At 40.7% G+C, this 24007-nt stretch overlaps 1 protein-coding gene across 2 annotated transcripts in view; it reads left to right on the forward strand.

The window, feature by feature from the left end:
* The first annotated feature begins 5356 nt into the window (after window positions 1-5356).
* The window catches only part of PPP4R3B (protein phosphatase 4 regulatory subunit 3B), a 42236-nt gene continuing 23585 nt past the window's right edge, over window positions 5357-24007 (forward strand). For both annotated transcript variants that reach the window (XM_072987169.2, XM_072987178.2), the window contains exons 1-4: window positions 5357-5728; window positions 7749-7804; window positions 14094-14192; window positions 15309-15932. In XM_072987169.2, coding sequence (XP_072843270.2) covers window positions 5587-5728; window positions 7749-7804; window positions 14094-14192; window positions 15309-15932 — 921 coding nt within the window. In that variant the 5' untranslated portion in view covers window positions 5357-5586. The remainder of the gene's footprint in view (window positions 5729-7748; window positions 7805-14093; window positions 14193-15308; window positions 15933-24007) is intronic.

A 24007-nucleotide genomic window follows, 5' to 3' on the forward strand; every position in this document is an offset into this window, starting at 1 on the left:
GTTAGGCTAACCGGCCTGTAGTTTCCTGGGTCCCCCTTTCTTCCCTTTTTAAGGATTGGCATGACATGTGCTATCCTCCAGTTCTCTGGCACTGTGTCCACTTTAAGGGATAAATTGTATATTTTAGTTGAGATCAGCAATTTCATTTTTCAGTTCCTTAATAACCCTTAGGTGGATGCCACCTGGGTCCGTTGACTTATTGATCTTCAATTTATCAATTAGGTCTAAAACATTCTCTCTTTTAACCTGTATCTGATTTAATTCATTAGTCAGGAGGGCCATTCGGGCAGCGGAATCTGAAGAACTCATTTAATTTCTCTGCAGTCTCCAAGACCCTTTACCTCCCCTTTCCCTCCTTCACTATCCAGAGGGCCAATGGATTCTCTAGCAGGTTTCCTGCTTCTAACATATTTAAAGAAGGTTTTATTATTCCCCTTTATATTGCTGGCCATATGTTCCTCAAAGTCCTTCTTTGCCTTCTGTATCATCTTCTTACATTAGTTTTGCCAGAGTTTGTGTTCCTTTTTATTTTCCTCATTTGGGAAGGATTTCCATTAATGGAAGGACCCCTCCTTCCCCTTCAAAGCTTCTCTAACTTGGCTCAATAACCATGCCGGCACCCTCTTAGTTGAGCCCTTCTTTGTTTGCGGTATACACTTCCGCTGAGCTTCTACTACTGTTGCTTTAAACAGGCTCCATGCACTCTGGAGAGATTGGTTTCTTTTTATCTTCCCTTTCAACTTCTTTCTAACTACTTTCCTCATCTGACGGAAGTCCGCCCTTCTTCATTATGGAACTTTGTGCTGAGCATTTTGGAGAACAGTAAAAGTGCTGGAGTGAATTTAACTCCTATATTGCTTAGCATGTAATTAGTCTTTAACAACCTGCTTAAAGCATAGCTTAAATATGGTATGATACTTTAGGCCAAGACCATTCACACTCTGGTGTTCCCAGTTTCTTCATATGGATGTAGAAGTGGAGTCAGGGTTGGAAATGTTGTTATGTATAGAATGCTAAAATAACTAAGAGGAGTGTAAAAAATGCAACCCTGAAAAATGTACATTGTTCTTTAACAAAATGAGGTTTGAGCAGCCATACAGTAAAAATCACTGAACAACAATCAGCTAGCTGTCTCCATCAAAGTCATCAGAGGGAAGGCAAGGTCAATGTAAAATAACATTCCGGTCACAAAGTAACTAACTCGATGCCTTACTGCTGTGGTGCCCAACCTTAGGTCACCCACATGTTCTTGAACTACAATTCCCAGAAATCCTGGCCAGCACAGCCAGTGGTGAAGGCTTCTGGGAGTGGTAGTCTAAGAACATCTGGGGACCCCTGCCTTACTGGATCTATTTCCTAGCAAACTAACACTTCAGCATGGACATATACACAGTGATAAGGAAAACAAGAATATTGAGAAAATCATGAACCATGAAACTCCTAGAGTACTTAAACTGCAGTTGTAGGAAATTGGAACTTAATCAGATTTGTTCATAAATATTCTGCTTACCCAGTGGGGCCGTACCCAAGCAGACTGATGTGGAAGCAAATTGCTCCTGCTTCCTGACTATAAACAAATATGCTAGTTCTAGATCAAATCAAGCCTAAATTTGTACTTGAACCTAAAATGACTAAACTGAACTTACCATGCCTTGGACAATGAATCATTGGAAAAGACAATCCTGGGAAATGTGAAGGCAGTAGGGAAGGAGGAAGACCTTACATGGATTGTTCTGATAAAGGAAGTGATGGCCTTCTTGGAAGAGTGAGCAAATTGTGAATGATAGGTTTTGGAGAACAAAAATTCTTAAGGTTGCTATAAGTCATAAGTGATTTGATAGCACACAATATGTAAATTAAGCTGGTTTGAATGTGTTTTGGCGTTAAGTTTTTTAGTATGGTATTTGATCCTTTTTGTATTTTTATACTCAACATTGTTAACTTTAAATACTGTATTTTAATGATGTAAGTTGCCTTGGGTACTTTTTGATAGGTAACGGTAAAGCTTTCCCTTGACATTTAGTCCAGTTGTGTACGACTCTAAGGTGCGGTGCTCATCCCTGTTTCCAAGCCATAGAGCCAGCGTTTGTTTGAAGATAGTTTCTGTGGTCACGTGGCCAACGCAACTAAACACGGAACGCTGTTACCTTCCCACCATGGTCGTACCTATTTATCTACTTGCATTTTTACATGCTTTCGAACTGCTAGGTTGGCAGGAGCTGGGACAAGCGACAGGAGCTTACTCCGTTGTGTGGATTCGATCTTACAACTGCTGGTCTTCTGACCTTGCACCACAGAGGCTTCTGCGGTTTAACTCACAGTGTCACCACGTTTAAGGAGATTGGGTGGGGGGTTTAAAATATTTTTTAAAAATAAAAATACATGAATGTTTATACCATTTCAGGATGTTGGAAAACTGATATGTTGAAGTCTGAATTAAGGATTTTCTTATTGTCCTTATGTTTTGTCTCTCTGGACAACTCTCTGTCTTTGTTGGGGGATGGGTTTTTTACTAGAATTCTTAGCACAATTCCCATATTTTTGGTGAAGAGGGGAGTAAAAAATGTGATGTTAGGCATATGGAGAGTTGGCTCGGGCACTGATACAGCAAAGTATTGGACATTATGCCTGCTTATCTGACGTCAAACAGTCCAAGTAGTGACCAACATGAGTGCTATACATTATCTAAACAAGCAGGGTGGCACATGTTTGTCCCTCCTACTCTGCCTCACTCTTCAGCTCTAGATGTGGTGGATCACCAATTCTGTCTTCCCCATCTCAATTTTCCTTGCTGGCTCTGCCAATACTCTATGGAAACCCTAAGCAGGGTGCCATCACCAGTCACGAATGGCAATTCAACCAAGAGCTCTTTGCCAATATTGTGGAGCAGTTTGGTTTGCACATCAAAGATGTATTCACCAATGCAGAAAATATGAAACACTCAAACTCCAGCAGAGTAGATGTTGGCCCCAGTTCAATGGTGATTCCTTCATGGTTGACCAGACCACAAGCCAGTGATGGTGAACCTATGGCACACATGCCACATCTGGCATGCGAACCCCTTTCTTCTGGCACGCGAGTGAGTGGCCCACTCACCCACCCTTGTGGAAACAAATCTTTTGTTTGGCTGCAGCTGGGATTCCCCTTTCTCTTCCTGTTCTGGGTCCTTTAACTTCCTGTTCATCCCCATGATTCACCCTTTAACTTCCTGTCCGTCCCCATGATTCCCCCTGAAACTGCCACTTCCTGTTCCGGTTCTGGTCTTCCGGGCGGCACAGCAGCCACTGTTTTCTTCCCCACCCCCTCATTTTGGGCACTCGAGCGGAAAAAGGTTTGCCTCCACTGCGTCTACTACGTTTCTACTGTTCCCACTCATCTTCAAGAAAGTAGCCAAGCTTAGGGTCTAGGCAGCATAAGTCGCTCTCATCACACCATAGTAGCCAAGAGTTTTCGTCTTGAATATGTCATACTTCAGAGATCATAAAATTTATTTTCTTGCTTAAGAAGAAAGGCTTGTCTTCCTCGACCATAAAAGTTTACCTCTTGGCAATGTCTGCATTGCAGTCTGCTCAAGACGATGCTCTCTTTGTAGAACCAGTTTGCAAACGTTCCTTAAAGGCTTCAGAAATCTCCTTCCATGGGTTTCCCAACCCACACCAGTGTGGTTAGGACTCATGTACCCACCATTTGAACCTCTGACTACCTGGCTTATTCGCTTACTTACCTGGAGGACAGCTTTTTTGGTTGCTGTGACTTCAGCCAGGTGTGACTTGGAACTCTGTGTGTTGCGTTCTGACTCTCCTTACTTGACTTACCACAAAGGCAAGATTATCCTTCACCAGGATATTTCTTTTCTGCCTAAAACTGTATCTTTCCACCTTCTACCCTTTCCCCCCCCAAAAAAATCCTTATTTTTCCTTGGAACAATTCACACTTTGGACGTGAGGAGAGCAGTAGCCTTTGGGGTGGATTTGATTTAAATTGCTATTTAAATTTTAAAAATTGGATTTTTGACCATTTTTAATTTTTAAAAAGGTGTGGTTTTTTTCCATTTAAATTGTGATTTAAAAATTGTTGATTTTTATCCATCCCGCTCCTACCTCTCCTGTACCCCACCATCACACCTTTTTCTCTGTGATGGCAGTCAAAAGCAAGAAATACTGTACCAGTCTCCTCCCAGAGAGCCACCCACTGACAATTCACCTTGTCTACAGGATTGCGAAGGTGTCCCCTCCTCAACTGTTAGAGGTCCTTCTAGAATCTAGAAAGCCACTGGCCACTGCTGTTGCAACCTTATACGGAGCTCCATTTCACGACATTTGCAAGGTTGCCTATGTCAGCCTACAATCTCCCATCCATGTGATCTGCAAAGACCACAAAGGAGAACGACAGGTTGCCTACCTGCAACTGTGGTTCTTCAAGTGATCATTTGTTGAGTCACACTACAAACCCAAACCTCCATGCGGTGCTTCATCTAACTTTGGTGCATGGGAACAAAGGTCTCCGTGTTGCATATGTGCAAAAAAATGAATGTGCATATGGTTGCACATGTGCAAACAATGAACCACTCCACTTGGGAGTGCTCCAGACAGACTGCGCATGTGCAGGTTCCCCATCAGTGTGACTCCACATATGACCCCTCAAGAAACAACAGTGACAGGTAGGTAACCTGTCGTTTTCTCTCCTCCCAGCCTCTTCCTTGAGGGAACATTCTGAAGAAAGAAGCACCGCTGGTCACCAGCAGGCCCTACACAGGTTCCTGCTCCCTGCAAGAAACCACTGCTGGCTCGAAGCCCAGCACTCCAACTGCTGAGGGAGTGCAGAAGACTCCTCACCATAGAACAGTGGCGAAGAGACGCCCGATGAGGCCAGCTTGGCCTCTGAGGAAGGCCTATGCTCTGGCGAGCCCAACATGTCTAATCTAATAAAGCAACTTTTTTTCTTTCTTTCTTTTTCTTTTTCTTTTTTCTTTTCTTTCTTTTTTTTTTTTTTTTTTTTGCAAATGAAAACCCTGTAAATATTCTTATTTCAATTATGTAGGGCGTGCAGGGTGTCAGAAGCGCGTCTACCCTCCTTCCCCTGAAGCTGCGTTGCCACGGCAACGCGGGTAGCCGCGCGCACAGCCAAAGGGAAAGGCAAGGCGCTCTTCCCGCCTTTCGCATGAGGAGGCGTGATGCGCAGGCGCAGCCCTTGCTCTTCTCCCCCCCTCCCCTTCTGTTCTTCAGGTTTGTGACGGCCCTCGCTTTCTGTTCTTTTTCCCTTCTCGGCCGCCGTAGCCCCTGCTAGTGGAGCCCGTGCGCAGGCCTTCCGCCCCCCCCTCCTTCCCTCGTTCTGAGAGGAAGAGAAAGGCAGGGACGGGACAAGCGTCGGATTACAAGATGGCGGCCGCGCCGCGGCGGCGGCGGTGGTGGCGGTGATAGTAGGAGTTGCTGCTGAGGCTGTTTGGTCGGGGTTTCGCTGAGGCGGAAGAAAGGCGGCGGGCCCGGGCGCCATGAGAAGCAGCGAGTTAAAGGCCTCCTGAGCGACGCCCTCGTCCCTCCCTTCCCCACCGGCTGGACCGGGCTCCCCACCAGTGCCGCCGCCACCATGTCGGATACCCGGCGGCGGGTGAAGGTCTACACGCTCAACGAGGAGCGGCAATGGGACGACCGGGGCACCGGGCACGTTTCGTCCACCTACGTGGAGCGGCACAAAGGGATGTCGCTGCTCGTCCGGGCCGAGTCGGATGGTGAGGAGGAGGAAGGAGGAGGAGGAGGCGGCGGGGCCGTGGCGGTTGGGCTGCCTGGGACAATAGAGACCGGGGAGGAGGGGGTGGGAAGCTCCTCAAGCCCGTGAGTCCACGTACACACACACACATAAGCACACGCGCGCTCACACACACACCCCTACCTTCCCTTCCCCCCCCCATGGCAAACGGGGACCCCAGTTGCCCTCCTCTATCCTCTCTGTGGCTTCGGAAAAGGGTTTCCAAAACGGGGGGGGAGGGGGCTCTCCAGGTAGCTGGAGCATTTGCGCACCTCTTCCCGCCTCTCTTTTATTCCTGCCCAAGGCAGAGTTAACTGGTGTTTTTCCTTTCTTCCTCTTCGCCCCCCCCCCAAACTCATCTCACTTCCACCTCGCAAGGCTCACGGAGTCTACTGCCTCTGCACACGCACACACACACACACACATAGGGTCCCCAAAAGCTCAGTGTTGATGAGCTCTTTCGGACCAGTTTTTGCCTTGTATAAATCGCCTTGTCTCACGAGGGATCCCTGTAGAGAGAGAGAGAGAGAGAGCGTGCCTTGATTTTTCTTCAAAAGCTAGAAGAAAGGCATTCCTAACCCCAGCTATCCGAATCTTGATCAGTGTGCCTGGCATGAAAGGAAAGGAATTAAAGTCATTAAAAAGAAGAAGGCTTACCTATTCAAAAGTGGCTGCACTTTAGTTACCTGCAGGAGATCCTTAGTCACCATAGAGGACCATACCAGCGGCTGTTTATAATCCTGTCGTAATGTTATACTTTATTTTTACCCCTGCAGAGCTCTTTGTACTAGATACTGTTAGTCCTTCCATTTCCACCCTGTCCAGGCATGAATTTCTTTTCAGAATTCCTCTTTGATCCCTGCATTTACAAAAAGCCTTCCTCCGAAGTTCGTCCCAAGGAGATGACCTGTTCAAAGGCATTCCGAAGTTGATTCATATTTCTTTCAGTTCGTTGGCCTCCTCAAATGACCAGTTTATTTCTGCACATTGTCTTGTTTCCCTGCACATAACTAAACACTTTCTTAATTCCAGAATGCAACCCTTGTTTAGCCTGCAAAAGCAATGAATCTTGTGGCACCTTAAAGTCCAGCATATATGTTGTGCTTTGCACTACAGCAGTTTGTTAATTTTTCTCATAAGAAACAAGAGCGTACTATGAAGGAATACTCACATTGCTCCTAGACTACCAAGTCCCCTATTCTGATGTCTGTTTGAATACATAGAGTATTGACTTATAAAGTTTTGTGTATAAATTCTTAATGTCTTAGTCCTAGGTACAAGATACTGTTAGTTTTATTTTCATCTATATAGTCTAACTGCATGTATGTGTTGTGTATTGTAGTCTGATAGACTGGGGGTTTGTTTTAGAAGACAACAGCATGGTTCTTTATACAGGTTTTTAAAAGGAAGGTTTGAAGTCTTACTGTAACAACTTTTATTTCTTTAAAGATGAGGAAAGCAGCTTATAGCAGAAAAAAATATATTGGCAGTGTTGCTAATGAACAGGTGTTAATGTGCTAAATAAACCTTGCAAGAGCTGGAAAAGATTACTGAAGAGTGGTTGCCATGATACACGATTGCTTAGACACATAGTACAGAGTTTTAGGGTTATTGAGTTTAATGTTCTGAATATAGCTCAGAAGAAATGTATGTTAGCTACTACAAGAAGATAGGAACATAATCTTAGGTGGGTAAATTCAATCAATTTTTTAAAATAGTTGACCAGTTATATTCCTATGGATATTTATGCTTGTATGGCACACCATTGTTTTGTTTTAGTTGTCCTCCAAACATCAGGCTTCTTAACTAGCTTATAAAAGTAGGTGTAGTTTTTAAAATCTCAACTGCATTTAGTTTTATTTGTATGAAACTTCCTGAATGGAACATGAGGTTTTGAACCAGATACTGTTTTTAAAAGACATGGGGCATGCCTGATTTTTACGAAAGAGATTGAGAGAATTTATTTTGCTTAGATTCCTAACTAATTTTTCTCATCTTTTCAGGCTCGTTGTTGTTGGAATCGAAGATAAATCCAAACACTGCATATCAAAAACAGCAGGCATGTGCTTTTTGTGTGTATATTTTAACTGTCCTTCTGTAGTACGACTCTCCCTCCACCCACTTTTCACAAAAGTCACAAAAACCACATTCAGCTCTCATTTTGAGGCATGTTAAGACCTGTCAAATATGGGTTAGTGATACTTTAATGTCAAAGTAGAATAGATTTTGATATAAGTCAAGAAGTGCATGTGTGTGTGTTCAGCGTAGGCAAGATCTTGTTCTCTTAATTTGATAATCAGCAGAATTAATCTCTGTTGGATGAGGTCTAGCATTGGTTTACCTTCTACTGAGAAGTAACTGGTCTTTGGTGGATACATCTTAGATAACACTGGCCAAGAGAAATAACAGCAGAAGAATATGTATACATATATCTCAACATTAGATTTCCGAGATAAAGGGATAAAATAGTTTGTCATTGTATCCAGTTCTATTCATATTAGTATGTTTCATTTTAACCAGAAAGGTGTCATTTATGTTGTAATGTATCTGTAGTTTACTTAATACTGCCCTGCCCCATGTATGACCATCCAGATTAGACTGAGGTCTCCAGTCTTTTATTGCAGCTCACTTGGAGTTTGTGAAAACATTAGATTCTGTTGCTTGTCTGCAACTACAGAATTAGGGACTGGTGAGTCCATAACAGGCTGCAATACATGAGTAACAGTCTACATCTGGTTTGGTGGATCACAGTTTCTGATAATATTTATCTTTTAATTTCCTTTCTGGTAATTATTGTTTTGCACCCCTATCGTTTCCATATATTCATTGAACTCTTACTGGATTCATGGTATTTAGAAAATGTTGTTATGATGGCCATTTGTCTTAAGGTTCTTTTTGCATGATAGATAGCTGCTAATTGAAACCCTTAATTCATTCCTTTATTTATTTATTTGTTTATTTATTTATTTATTTATACCTTGCCTGTCTAGTCGAATGACCACTCTAGGCAGTCTTTTGTATACATGTTCAGATGAGGAATGTGTAGTTAACTTGATCATAGATGCAGTGTTCATAGACGTTCTTATGACAGATCTGAGGAGTTGCAGGTTATGTGCCTGAATATGTGACCCAGTTGCATGATTCAAACCTTGTCACATCATTGCAATAGTGCAAGCAGTTAATGCACATAAATGTAGAACAAGATACATGCCACAGATCTCTCTGTCTGACCTCTGTAGTGTTGGAATCGTCACTGGGACAGTTTGTGACAAACTGACTTTAGTAAACCAATTTTGGGTCATGAAAAACAGCGCACAGTCATTCCCTCCTTTGAATTTGTGTAATTCCTTGCAAACCCTTATTGATAATTGCTTCATAGAAGGTACACCATATGCTGACTTTACATCATGTTTCCTGGCTTCTTTAACCTGCTTTGTTAAGTAAAGTAAAAACTGAATTATTTCCATGTAGTCAGGCATCAGACTTCAAAACAAGGAGGCCATGCAGTCAGTTCTAATGGTCTTTTCATTCTTTATGGGCTATGATGCATAAAGCCAGGGAGGTGAGGCCAAACCCAAGCACAGAGTTAATTTCTTGAGTTGTCATAATAATCTTCACTTCAGTGAGAAGTGGCCCTGTAAGAACAGGAGTTGAATCCTTTCTTCAGCCATTAACATTCTGAAGACCAAACAGTGCAGAGATGAAAAAAATTATACCATGCAGGAGTAGCCTATTCTGTTTGCCTGTAGTGCTTTTGTTGTTGTTGATTTAAGAGTCAGCAAATTGCAGTTGGTAGCAAATTGATGCATGTTTAAAAGCTACCATAGACATTTCCTGATGTGTGCTAAGTCACGTGACTTGTAACACAATAACAATGGTCTATGCTAACATCTTAGTTTGTGTCAGTTTACCACTGAGATTTATGGTAGTTGAGTTACACTGGCATAAAACCATTACAGTATTTTAGCTGATGTCTTTCAGATTGCTTAGTGTAGGTATTTCAGGAAAACCAGTTCTCCTTCAAAAAAACAAAAGCAATCATTTTGTAGCGACAATGGAATATATATCATGGAGAGTTTGGAAAGAAACTGGGTGACAAAAGATGTACAAGTAGAGATGGGACATTTGTATTCGTCTTCCAGGAGGCTCACCATCCCGCCTCCTCGCTGGATTGGTCAGCAGCATAAGGAGGCAGGGAAGCTCCAGCTGGGCTACTTCCATAATTGGTGCATTGCAGACAATGATGTTTGCGCGCTGCACTGCCATCAGTAAGTGGATGGTCGAAATCTGGGGGTAGGATCCAGTCAGTTTGGCCATCTGTGGTGACAATACTCTTATTTGTCTCCCCAGGAGACAAATATGAATGTCCATCTCTATTTACAAGGCGTATTGATTAGCAAAACTCACTTTATTTTATTGGTGTATTCTGAGCATCATGAGTAAAACCACGACATGAATACCATGTCTTCAGTTGGATCCGTAAAAAGTGAGCCAGCTTCTGTGCCTTTCAGGAATTATGCTGACTTCATTTGAACTCTGCTGGCACAGAAGAGTGTCTTGCATGGAACAGAATAGAGGATCAGGGCTCAAATAAGTAAATCTTATCTATACATAGGTGTATAGCAAGGCTTGAGTACAAACTTAAAAATACATACGTTGCATTTCCTTGTTATTCTTTACAGCATTAAGTGTGTATATTTGTACTCGGGTGTTGGACATCTGAGTACATTGAACAAGAATAATTAGCTTATAGTTTATTTTTGGTAATGAACCAGTGCTCCTTTCTTAGTGTGTCTAATTTCGTCATTAGAATTTTTAGGACAGCATATATGAAGCTGTTTTACATCCTGAATTTAGTGTGAGTGCTATATTGTAATTGACTCTGCTTGTTTTAAAATAACAGGAGCATTTCTAGTGAAAAAAAAGGAAAGCAGCAGCCCTCCTTTATTATGTGTACTCGTCCATTTGGAGGTCAGTTCCCAGCCTTCTAGTGTGATGAAGGGCAGGTCCCGAAGGTAGAGTTGATTCTCAAAATAGGAGGCAAATGTATAACCACCCCTGTGTCCCCAAATGGTTAGGCATCAAAATAAGCCTATTGGGAATGTTTTATTATTTTATGCAGTATTTTGAGAAAGAGTCTGAACATCTAAATAAACCCAAGCAATCAGAAATGGAACTGATGCATAAGCACTGGTGGAAGTTAAGTTTGTAGTTAAGCATTATTGATACCAAATGATGAAAGTAAGTCTATAGTTAAACATTATTGATATAAAATAGGTGTATAAAAAGCTTACCAGTTCAAACATTAACTGAAATTATTTAAACAGTAAATTTATAAAGATGAATTTACGTTTGTATTACTGGAAATAATAACAGCAGTAGTATTTTATCTGAATGTAGCTTGCTTTTTTAAAAATTAAATCTAAGAAAACAATGTAAGGTTAAATTGAGTTGTTGGCACCTGTAGTGGCCCTTTTGAATCAATGAATTTTCAATAAGTCTTTGGTTTTGCAAGCCTCATTGATTAAGTGGGTAAAAGTAGCAATGGATTTTCCACATGGTCTGTTTGAGTATATGCAAGATTGTTTTTCTGTTAGATCGCTTTTCCCAAGGGAATAATTACAATGAATTCATTTAAAATATACCTGTCCCTCTTCTTTGAAATCTCAGTAATGTAGTACAGCATAGGTACTCTGCACTTTGCTTGTGTTGTTGGAATCACTTAATTTTAGCCTTTAATGTATGGTAAGCATCCATTTGATCATACCACCATTTAAAAATCTGCTTTTATAAAATGTAACTAGAATTTGTTATTCTAGACTGACATTTTTTTCTTAAGAATATTCATTATTTATTAAGTTTATTTAGAGGTACTGTGCTACGTTCTTTGATGCCTGAGAAAAGCTTTCTATTCGAGCTCTTCCTGGCCTTTTCCACATTCTATGAACAAAATTATCAGAAGAAAATAATGTACCTGTGTATCTATACATACAAATTGGAACTGTACTATTAGCTCATCCATCTACTAAGGTGCTTCTGGCAGGATTGGATAAATGCCTTTTCGAGGTAGCCAAGATCCTGCCTCTTCGTAGTATTACAAAAAGTAACCACAGTGTGCACTGAAAAGAATTATGCATCAGAAACTAGTGAATAACATATTATGACGGCCTTTCAGCACTTAGTAGGTACTAACAAACTTGATAAACAATTTTTGCAAATTGGATTTCTGTGAAAAAAAACAATAGATGAGATGACCTCCCTATTCCATCAAGTATATTTTCCTGAGCAACACATGGAGTTTGTCCATTGTGAGGCCTTGGTATGGTATTTTAGACCAAAGCCTACATACTGTAATACAACCGTGCCCAAATAGGATGCTGTAAAGTTGCTTATGGATCACAGAAGGTATTTTGTCATGGGAAATCTGGGTTTTCTTTCCTGTTGGGAGTCTTGCCATTCCCTACCTTTTTCCATATTGTTTATCAGGAATATTAACTACCTCCCTTGTGCAGTTGTAAGAATAAAAAAACATTTTTGTGAAATTAATTATATGGACATCTAGTTTCTGTCCATGGAGTTTTCTTGGCAAAGGTACTGGAGTGGCTTGCCAGTTCCTGCTCCAAGTGGATCGCATTTAGTCAGAACTCTCCACTATGACCTGTCCATCTTGGGTGTCCCTGCACGGCATAGCATCTCTGAATTACTTAAGCCCCTTCACCACAACAAGGCAGCAATCCTTGAAGGGGCTGGAAACCTGGAAAAGACCCTGATGTTGGGAAAGTGTGAGGGAAAGAGGAAAAGGGGACAACAGAGGACGAGATGGTTGGACAGTGTCAACAAAGCTACCAACATGAATTTGACCAAACTCCGGGAGGCAGTGGAAGACAGGAGGGCCTGCGTGCTCTGGTCCATGGGTCACGAAGAGTTAAACACGACTTAATGACTAAACAACAACAATACATGTGTTGGGTATAATTTTAACTATTTAGCTAGTTTTTTAGCCTTTTAGGCAGACATGTGTAACAAAAAAAAAATAACTGGAAATTCTGTATTTTGCTATCGTCTCAGTACAGTGGTGCCTCAACTTACGACCATATTCCGTTCCAGAAGATGATCGTAAGTCGAAATGGTTGTAAGTCGAATCAAAACAAAACACATTTTAAACCAAACACCATTTAAAACCAAACAAATTTTAAAGCTATCCACCAACACCTTGTTCCAGCTAACAGACCCCCCTCAGCACAAAAAGAGAGAGAGAGAGAGGACAAGGGGGGGAGAGACTTGAGTCTAAACCCCATTTTACACCATGATTTTAAAACAAAAAGACTTCGGAGTCATATTTTAAACCCACACATTTTAAAACAAAAGAGAGGTCACAGTACACAAACCTTAGGAGCCACAGAGCCACAGAATGCAAAAATAAATAAATACATTTTACATTTTAAAATTACAGTCTAATTTTCACATTTAATTTTAATTTAATGTTATAGTCTAATTTTCACATTTTAAATACACACTGCAAAACTCATCAGAGCACAGAAACATAACCCCCCACCTAGCCTAAACACAAACTGCAAAAATCCTATATAGTAAATAGTGTACTCACACACCCAGAACAGGTAGTCTCCCTATTTTAAAAAAGAAAGTAAAAAATCCAAAAAGCAAAAAAAAAGGAAAAAAAATACAGTATGTACAGTACAGTACTAGGCAGTCTGAAGTCTCTTTCTGTATCCACGCTCTAACCACTGGGGCAAACGAGGTACAGACAAGCAGCCTCTTCACTGACCAACGTTAACTGAAAGCAGTTCAAATTTCCCGCTTTCCCCGCCATACACACATTTTTTTCTGGTTTCAAGTCGAAGCTCTGGTCGTAAGTTGAAGCAAAATTTTGCGACCGGAGATGTTTGTAAGTTGAAATGATCATAAGTAGGGGCGTTCGTAAGTCGAGGCACCAGTATACGTGATTGGTTTTTAAATGTTTGATGATGAGTGCTGCATTTCAGCTACACTGGAAAGAGATTGTTGACAGTATATGTTGCAAAAATTTTGTTTTCCTACATAAAGTGTATTTTCAAGATATTATAAATTGTTGCTTGTTTAGTGTCCCTGTATAAATTCATGTACACTGTCTATAATAATATACATTAAACTGGAGAATTAATATTGCTAACTAAATATCTGTTCCTCTAAAATGTAACTGTTTGGGGGATATCGTAGACCAAGATCAACAGAAGCAATGGAAGTCATTTTGCTGACAGTTTTGTGAACCTTATGTTGAACCCAGTTGTGTCACCATTATAATTGTGTATGGAATCAAATAATGAGTATAGTATTTCATTTTGAAATAGGATACTTTGATTGTTTGGTCTGAAGCAGAGAATTATGATCTAGCCCTGAGTTTTCAAGAAAAAGCTGGCTGTGATGAGATCTGGGAAAAAATTTGCCAGGTAAGGCCAATATTTAAAAATTCTTTCCACACTTTAATTTACCTTAGAAAATCAAACCTGAGAAGTAAGGTACTACTGGTCCAATTAGCTGCATCTTTATGTATTTAAATGTAGCATAGGAGCAGAATTTCATGGTATTGGGGCTTAACTTACTGTATAGTTGCATATGTTTGTTCATTTGGGAATAAGTTTTTCCTATGGAGAACAGTGTTCTGCATCAGGATTTTTCACTCTTTTACCTTTTAAACTGCAGCAAATGTATTTTTGGCATTAAAAGTACATATTCCAGAGAGCCTAAATCAGTCCAGGCTTTATTGGCACAAGTACAGTATCTTGGAAGTAAAGTCCACCTGAAAGCGTGCTGTGATGTGCATGGGTTACAGTTGTACATTTAAATGCTTTAAAATATACTTAGACATTCAACATGTGAACCATCTTTAATATGACTTTTAAGCATAGTGTAGTCCTTCATCTGTAATTACAGCCAACATTTGATTGTCTAATATGGTTACACTTGGTTGACACACAGACAATATTGTTAACCCTTTGTCAATGTGTCATGCTTAGAATTGCTCATATGTATCATAAGGAATACAGATACAGTTCCTTTGACTGTATAATTTGTTAGGACAGCAGAGCCAGAGTTGGGCATAGATTATTGGTCCTTCTGCATTTCCAGTCAGTTCACAATATATGAGAATCTTATCAGTGTTACTGGGATTTTTTGTGTACGGTAATCAACAGAGATATTGACAGGTTTTTGGGTTTGAGTCCTGAGTTTTTGGTACAAGTCTCAAGTTTTGAGGTTTTGGTACCATGTCCTAAGGCCCAAGGCGAAGTCCCTATTAATTACAGGCTTTTTTCTTCCCAGAAAAAAGGGAGGGGTGAGTGGGTTTTGAGTTGTGAGTCGGATCTGAGTCTTTGAGGAGGAGGAGGGGGGAAACAAGTTGAGTCCGAGTCGAATCACTGGTGTGATTCACTGACTTTACAGCGAGTACCACGATTCAAATCCCCATCCCTAGTAATCAAGTGATTGGTTTTTCCCTTTTTTGGTCGCCACCCTCAGTTACCAGTGTGTTTGTCAGTGAATCAGCAGTTGTTCGTGTTCTGTTTTAGGTACAAGGTAAAGACCCTTCAGTGGAAGTCACACAGGACCTCATTGATGAATCTGAAGAAGAACGATTTGAGGAAATGCCTGAAACAAGTCACTTAATTGATCTCCCTACTTGTGAACTCAACAAACTTGAAGAGATTGCAGACCTTGTTACCTCAGTTCTTTCATCACCCATTCGTAGAGAAAAATTAGCCTTGGCTTTGGAAAACGAAGGCTACATTAAAAAATTGCTGCAGCTTTTCCAGCTTTGTGAGAACCTAGAAAATACTGAAGGCTTACATCATTTGTATGAAATTATTCGAGGAATTTTATTCCTCAATAAAGCAACTCTTTTTGAGGTTATGTTTTCAGATGAGTGCATTATGGATGTTGTGGGATGCCTCGAGTATGACCCTGCATTAGCTCAGCCGAAAAGGCATAGGGAATTCTTGACCAAAACAGCAAAGTTTAAAGAGGTCATACCTATAACAGACTCTGAACTTAGGCAAAAGATTCATCAGACTTACAGGGTACAGTATATTCAGGACATCATCTTGCCAACCCCATCTGTTTTTGAAGAGAATTTTCTTTCTACGCTCACTTCTTTCATTTTCTTTAACAAAGTCGAGATTGTCAGTATGCTGCAGGTAAGTAAACTTGGACACTTGACTGGATTACCTTTTGAAGATTCCAGACATAAGCTGGATTTTAACAGGAATATATATTTTATTCAGTATTGTGTGTTTTGTATGCCTTTGTGCTTTGTTTGTTTGTTCATTTTGCTGCCTCTCCCAGTGATATGGGTTAGTTTTATTCTTTGCTATTCCATCTCAGTTGTATATTCCATGGGTCTTTCATAACCCTGGCATATTCCTCCTAAACCAGTTGTTCTGCGTCCTGACTGTTCTCTGTGATGTGAATGGCAAGTGGTAGTGGCCTTAACCTCCTGACAGACAATAATAGTTTCACCAGGTTTCAGGTTGTTTGCTGTGTGCGATGTTAAAGCAAAAGGTGTCTTTAAATGGTGATCGTATTTCTGTTATTCTTCTTGGTGTGCTTATAAACAGTAATGTATGGACTCTTAACACATTCTCTGAACATTTTATACCTTCTGTTTAAGAAAGAATGCAACTATGTTGCATTCTCTGCAAAGTAATATACAGTAATATGACTCGGGGGCTAAATCAGAAATAATGCCAAGCAGTTGACAAGCTTAACCTTTAATACATACCCCCAAACCTGTGAAATAATAAGAAACAAATTTAATGCCCACTGTGTGTACCCTTCATTGTGGGGGAGAGTCCTATAAATTTTGATACTGGATTAAAATGAAAAACTAAACTGACATAGAACTAGAGAGATGAATATAAGGAGCTGCTTATGTCAGATCAGCCCGGTTGTCCATCCAGCCCAACATTAGTGTTGTGGCATATTTTTTAAATATTGTGTTGGGCAGTAACAAAAAGTTTTCTGTCACATTTATTGCAGTATATAGAAGTATTCTGAGGCAGTTGCCTTGTTAGTTGTATATAACTCGATCTCTGTTTTTTTTTCACAATTACTTGTGTTAAAATCAACATGAAATTGATCTGGTTAGTAGTCAGTGAGAATATGGAGTTTTGACTCAGTCTTACCATGATCATATGATCATTGTTCCCTGTGTTGCTCGCTACATGGCAGAGTAATTGAGCTCATACCAAACATGGGACATAAGCTAAGAACAGTGGAAGGTACCCTGATTACTTTTGAATGTATTTCTGTTACACATAATAACACTGCTGCGAGAATTTGAAGAATGTATACAGTTAGACTTCCCTGGAGTGGGAGGAGATGGGAAATCAAAGCCGGGCTCCATTTGTTACTTGAAGTAGTCAGAATGACTAGTGGAAAGAGTGTGAAAATATTCTCACTCTGCTGATGACATTACACTTTGTGTCTCTGTCCTTTTTCAGTTCCCAAGATTCTTCTGCTCGTGTGGTGGGAGGCTGAGTGGTATTCTGTTTTCTTTTATGTGCTGGGAGGCCGAGTGAGAGGGGTTTTAGGAACATAGGAATCTTCCTTATGCCAAGTCAGAGCACCCTCCCCCTAGCTCGGTATTCTCTTCACTGATTGGCAGGGATCTGCATGTCCAACAGAAGCCTTTCTCGGCTGTCCCTGGAGAGGCAGAGAATTGACACAGGAGCTGTTTCATCTGTTGAGTGTGAGTTCTGAGTTCTGTCTCTTCTGCAAAAGCAAGGGTGAAGAAGCAACTCTTTGAGTGCTGGATTGTATGGAAATGATGTCAGGGGCTTGGCCGCATCTTTTATGTCATGTCCCTAGGTATTTTCTCATGATGTTAGAAGTTTCCTAGTTGAAGGATTGAGTCTAACTGGCATTGCAGCTGGGGAGCCATGGTTACAGCCCTTAAATCCAGGCAGTGGGTGCAGGATCACTCCAGAAGCCCACTCAGCACATTGGGTCGCTTCAGTCACTCTGAAGCTTCCTGGTGTTATCTCTGATTTTAGATGAAACAACAACAAAAAAATTTCTTACATGCTGCTGGCCTCCCCATTCGGAATATTTTGGAGGAATTTCTGTTATCTACAGCTGAAAGAGACTGGGGAAAGAATTCCACAGGGGATCTGTCTTTGGTGGAAAAGAGGGCATCCCTGAAATCCTTTATGGGCCAGTTTGGGACCACTCACAGGCTGGATGTAGTCTTCTGCCCTAAAGCAAAATAACTTGTTGGACCTTGTGGTGGTGGGATTAGAATCAATGACAAGATTCAGCTTCCTCTGTCTCCTGAGTGGTATATGCTGTGCCTTGAATATTGCAGTGGTGGTAGCAACCAGGAACACTTCTTGCCAACGCCATTGGTATAAATACCTCATTTTCCTTTTAATTCAGACTATTCATTCCTCACACAAGTCACTCTAGTGGTGTGATCAGGCTACTACAGTGTATGAATGTTCAGTGCAGTAATTAGTGTGGTCCCCAACCTCTTTGCCTCCACGGACCAGTTTAGCATGCGGGGGGGCAGGGGGCGTCTGTGCATGAGTGGGAGGGGCTGTGAGTGGGGTCATGCATGAGTGGGAGGGGCTGTGGGTGGGGTCATGCATGAGTGGGAGGGGCTGCAGGCAGGGCCGTGTGGGTGTGAGAGGGGCAGGGGGCCTGGTCGTGTGTGTGTGGGAGGGGCCGTGTGTGAGTGGGAGAAATGGGAGGGATTGTCTGATTGGGAAGGGCCGTGCATGTGTGAGAGGGGTCTTGCGTGCATCTGCACATGCGGAGGGGAGAAGATTTGTCTCCGCTGCCCATTCCTGGCACGGACCGGGACCGGTCTGCGGACTGGGGGTTGGGGACCCTGGTATAGAACATAGTGACCTGCTACCTTGTAGGAATGGGTAATCTGCAGTACAATGTGTGAGCACCTGCCCTGGTTTAATTTGCCTTCTAAGCATGGTATAAAATGCTCTTTATTAAATCTACATTTGAATTCCAAAATTAGCAAGGTTGACTGTTTCCTCCCTGTTCTGCTCTGGCCACTGGGACTGCCCCAGTTCCCTCTTGGCCAGATTGCTTGTGACCCAAGTCTCTCCTACAGGAAAGTGTAATTTGTGTCGTGATGGCTGTCATGTCTTTCTTTGCCCAAGTATGAGCAATTTCCACTAGCAATGTTGCTCACAGGCAGAGTGAATAAAAATCAATGTGTGTTTTTTTAAAAAATCAATCTAAATCACAATTTAAATCCATAATATTTAAATCCATTTTTTAAATTTAAACCATGAAAAAAAAATCCAATTTAAAGTATTTAGATCGTGATTTAAAAGTTTCGTTTAAATCAAATCCACCCTATTGCAAGACCCTTCTGTTTGAGTTTTTTGAGTGGAGGCTACATTGGTCTTGGGTTTGAGCTTTAACTAGGATGAAGAAGCAGGATTGTTCATATCTGAAATGGTTCTGTGCTTGATCTGTAACTCATAGCTTGGTTTTAGTCCTACTGAAGACACGGTTTCTGTGACATTGACTGGGATAAACATCTAAATGCATAGTAAATGAACTATAAATGTTACAAAATTAGGCTTGGAGCTTTTCCTTGGCATGCTCCCCTCCCCAGTTCCTTCCACCACCCACTTGTCTTCCAAGAGCAGAACACATGGAAGATATTTTCAATACTTGCCAACAACTGTGTTTTGGAAACAGTTTCCTTCTTTATTTTGATTCTTGTTGTTGCTGCTGTGGCAACATGAAATTGGTGTGCTTTTTGAGGTTTCCTTCTGCCTCCAAGCTGAAAGTGGAAGATCATGAATGATGAAATGTTTGGCAGATCTGTTTTCTGATTGACATCATTGTGAGCAGCAGTAGGCGGAAAGAAACATATATAGAAGCCCATGCAGGATCCTCCTTTTATTTCTTTTGTGGCTGAATTCCAAATAGCTGCTTCAGAAATGAAAGGTGTTATGCACACCTACAAAATGATTTTTAGCTTTCTTTCTTTTTTTAAACAGTCCTCCCAGTGCCCGTGACATGTTGTAAGCTGGCCTTGAAGCTTGTCAGTGTTTCAGAGGCAACCATGGTAGATTGTTAATTGAGAAACAGAAGCCTAACACTGATCTCTTCATGCACGATCACTTCATTCATCTGCAGAAGCATGCTTAGACAGACAAAATGTTTGTAAAAAAAAAAAAAAAAAACTAGTTCGGCTTAGGTGTTGTGTGACTTTGGATCTTCTCTGACGTCTGCTTGATGTTTTGAAAATTATCCTCATTTGTAGTAACCATTCAGCCAGAGAGAATAGGAGTTGTTATATTGGGCTCCCTTTGTGGAGGTTGTTTTGGTGGCTGCAATAATAATTAACCAGTGAGTGGAGGAGTTTGTTTAAAGGTCAGTTTGCAATGTTAACAAATGGAGACATTGTTGCCAAAAAGCATTGTTGCAACTTACAGATAAATTTGTTTTTGGATAAAAAAAAGTACAGTCTATTGCTTTCACTGGGTTTTGCGGTTGGTTTATTTATCCCCTTCTTTGAAACATTGCCTGCCCGTGTTGGCTTTTTATGTGGTGATTAGGTGGCATCATTTGATGCTTCAGAGACTTGGGTTATGGGACTTGAATATCCACAGAAGGGAATTTCAGAACAGCCTTGACCTAGGACTTTGTTCTTCTTGAGCTTCTAATATTGCTTGTTATTTTAACACCACAATAAGACTATAAAGCACTGGAAAAAGTGAACGTGGTTTCTGTCATAAAGTTCAGCCTTGTTTTTAATGATTTCCATGGTTGCTGAATCCACATGGGCAAGTGTCAGAAATGTCCTCCAAGTGAGCAAGCAGCCTGGCAATGGAGGCCCAATGCATTCTGTTTCTCCTTTGTCAGCTCTCTTGTTTTCTCTACTGACTGTGAAGGAAATGAAACTTGGCCAAAGCACATCGAATGGCAAAACGAAACAGAGCACTCCATCTCTCCTTTGCCAATGCATTGCTATTCTAGATTTTTAAACAGTAGTGGCTCATCCTTTGAGTAAGAAGCAGGCAAGTTAAACATTTAGCCGCCCAGAGTAGACTTCAGTCTAGATGGGCAGGGTATAAATTAAATTTAAATAAATAAATAAATAAATAAATAAATAAATAAATAAATAAATAAATAAATAAATAAATAAATAAAGACTATTACTTTTGCAATGAGGGGGGCTTAATAACAAGGCTGACATACTGTTATATTAAGGTGAAATGCTAATCAGTGACTAAAATAGAAATGCCTGTTGCTGTCAGTTGATAACAGTATAGGAGTCCTGAAGATGGTACATCATCTTTCTGTGTTACAGTATAAGAAGTTTAAAATGTAGAAACTGCAACACACTTCAGTTGTTTTACACATAAATGAGTTTTGGTTACATTCCTAACTGTGATCAAGAAGAAATGAATAGGACTACTTGTATCTTGAAAGTTGCTTCATTGGAAATACTTATTTATTTAATTTATTTATTTATTTTATTTATTTTATTTATATGCCGCCCACACTACCCAAAGGTCTCTGGGCGGCTTACAACAATTAAAATACAATACAATTTAGAACAATTAAAATACAATTAATATATATATATAAACCTATCTGCATAGGTCTAATGTTGCTTTACATAACATGGAGCTGCTATAGCATGTATTCATAGTCCATATGGCTGTCATCTAGAAGCTCCAGATTAAGCAGTGAATTGATGGAGGAAGATGCCATGAGTATGACAGCCTCTGTCACAAACATTTAGTTGAGGTCAGAAAACCCAGGAGGACAGCTCACCAGCTTCTGTGGCATGTGTGTATCTTGTCAGTTTGGCATATGATGCATTTCCAAGAGGTAGACAGACACTAAAAATAGCATACAAACTGCAGTCAGATAGAAGGAGCTTTTCGGCTGTTTGGGGAATGGGTCGGTACAAAGTATACAGTGGCTTCAGAACCCATTTATACAATTCCTACTCTCAGTTCTGAAGTGAATTTCATCTTTGTTTTGGTTTAGCAAAGTTGCATGGATTTCTAAGCAGCTGAATGGTTTTGGGGGTTGGGGGGCTGGAAACATCTATACAATATAACAGTTGCCCCGTTGCTATGGTGTCTCAGAATTGGGGAAGATTGATGTGTTATGAGACAGCAGGTTTAATCAATATTATTTTCACAATATATTTGCAGTTCTGCATTTCTTTTAAAGGCTGAAGTTCTATAAAGGGTGTTGCAATCTGGAACTATGCCTACTGTTTCCTTCTTAAAGTATATTAAACAAAGACAAAGCAGGTGTAATATTTTTACAAGAAGCTCATCAAAAAAATAAGGTTTTAATGAAGTTAAACTAAATTGGACTGGTATTTATTTAAAATGGTGGCTGGATAGCTCAGTGAGGTAGGTATTTTAGCCGAGGAACCAGATTTCGGCTGAATATCAGGAAAAACTTGCTAACTGTTAGAGCAGTACAACAGTGGAACCAATAACTTGGAGAGATGGTGAGTGCTTCCAATACTGGAGGCGTTCAAGAGAAACTTAGACAACCACCGGGCAGATCTGCTTTGATGTGTATTCCTGCATTGAGCAGGGGATTGGATTTGATGGCCTTATAGGTCCCTTCCTTCTTCACAATTCTATGATTCCCCACTGTGCTTCCAGGGAGAAGAGTCAGCCCATGTGACCTTGGGCAAGCTTAGTCCCAGGATGCCCCCAGACGGGAATGGCAAATCACTTCTGAGTGTTCTCTGCCTGGGAAACCCTGAAAAAGGGGTAATAAAAGTCAGAACTGACTTAATGGCACTTGCTTATTATTATTAGACAATAGTCTAGCTTAATGTTCTTTGCCACATTTGACTGTTCACACACCTACCCACCCATCAGACTTAATAGCACCTGTGAAAGTGGTGATGAAAGTAATTAGTATTAGGGAATTAAATAACCTTAAAAGAGAATGATAAAACCATATAAAATATTGAGGGTGAAATACAATTGCTGTGAAGAAAATATATAATAAGGATTTTTTAAAAGTATAGCAGAGATATTGGCAAAAAGGAAAGATTTATTGAAATGGAACAAATCAGAGAAATTTGATATACCTAAGAAGATAGTATTTTGAGTTTAGTAATAAAAATTCAGGAATATTGGCCAGAGCTGCGTAAGTTTAAAATGCTAAGAACCTTATTGGAGCAATTAAAAATGATAGAGGAATAAAATGTAGCTTGATAACAGATAAAGTCCTTCCAATATTTTTTTAACACTGGGGGGAGGTCACCTCTGGAAAGAATTAAGGAATATATAGAGAAAAATTGGGGGAATAGACTTAAAGAATTGGATAGAGCTGTAATGGAGTAGCCAGTAAGAGAAGATTGAAGAGGAAACAGTAGCTTAAAACTAGGGAAGGCACTAGGAATGGATAGATCGGGACCAGAATGGAGATGTACACGAACCTGAAAAATGAACCAGAAGCCAACTGGAAAACTAAATCAATTCTCATTTGGCTTTCAGTTCATGCCCGGTGGGCGGGGGTACCTTCTCCTGTCACGCTGCCGTCACGGTTGTGAGTGATGGTGGTGGCACATCCTTCTAGGAGGCGAGGAATGCCCTGATCAGCCAATAGGCAAGTGCATGTGCAGAGACAGTAAGCCTTAGCTCCTGGAAGAGAAGCTGGGCCTGCTGTCTCAAGATGGCGGCAGAGAAGGAGAAGGCAGTAGGACCAGGTTGGGAGTTGACAATGGCAGCCAAAAGAAGGCAGCTAGCTGGGCATCCATTTTACCAAAGCAAAACGAAGCACTTGAGTGGAAAAAAGTTTGATGTTTAATTTTGTCAGAATGGGTTTTTTTCTAGTTCATAGTTTAGTTTGTGCCCTCTCTAGATCAGAGTATTCTAAAAAAATTGAAAAAATCTTAGTACTTAAAGTCCCTTTTCAATAAAATAATGGAAGGAGATGAGATCCTGTTATCCTGGAAGCAATTGATTATCGTATTAGTCTCAGAAACCTTAAAAGTGCAGAGCTGGATGGGACCCTCTGGATCATCGTGTCCAGCCCATGTCTTGGAGGCATAGTGGAAACTCAAAACTCCCGAGCCATGCCTGTACAGCTGGATGCATAAACCACTGAACTATCTGGCAGTTCAATTAATTTTTTAAAAGATTACTGATCATGAAGCTTATAGACCGATTTCTCTAAAAAAACAAGAGGCTAAGATATTTACAGTGATATTAGCAAAGAGAATGCATAGAAGATCATTACTAAG

The sequence above is a fragment of the Pogona vitticeps genome, chromosome 1 (genome assembly GCF_051106095.1).
Source record: "Pogona vitticeps strain Pit_001003342236 chromosome 1, PviZW2.1, whole genome shotgun sequence".
Taxonomy (NCBI): domain Eukaryota; kingdom Metazoa; phylum Chordata; class Lepidosauria; order Squamata; family Agamidae; genus Pogona; species Pogona vitticeps.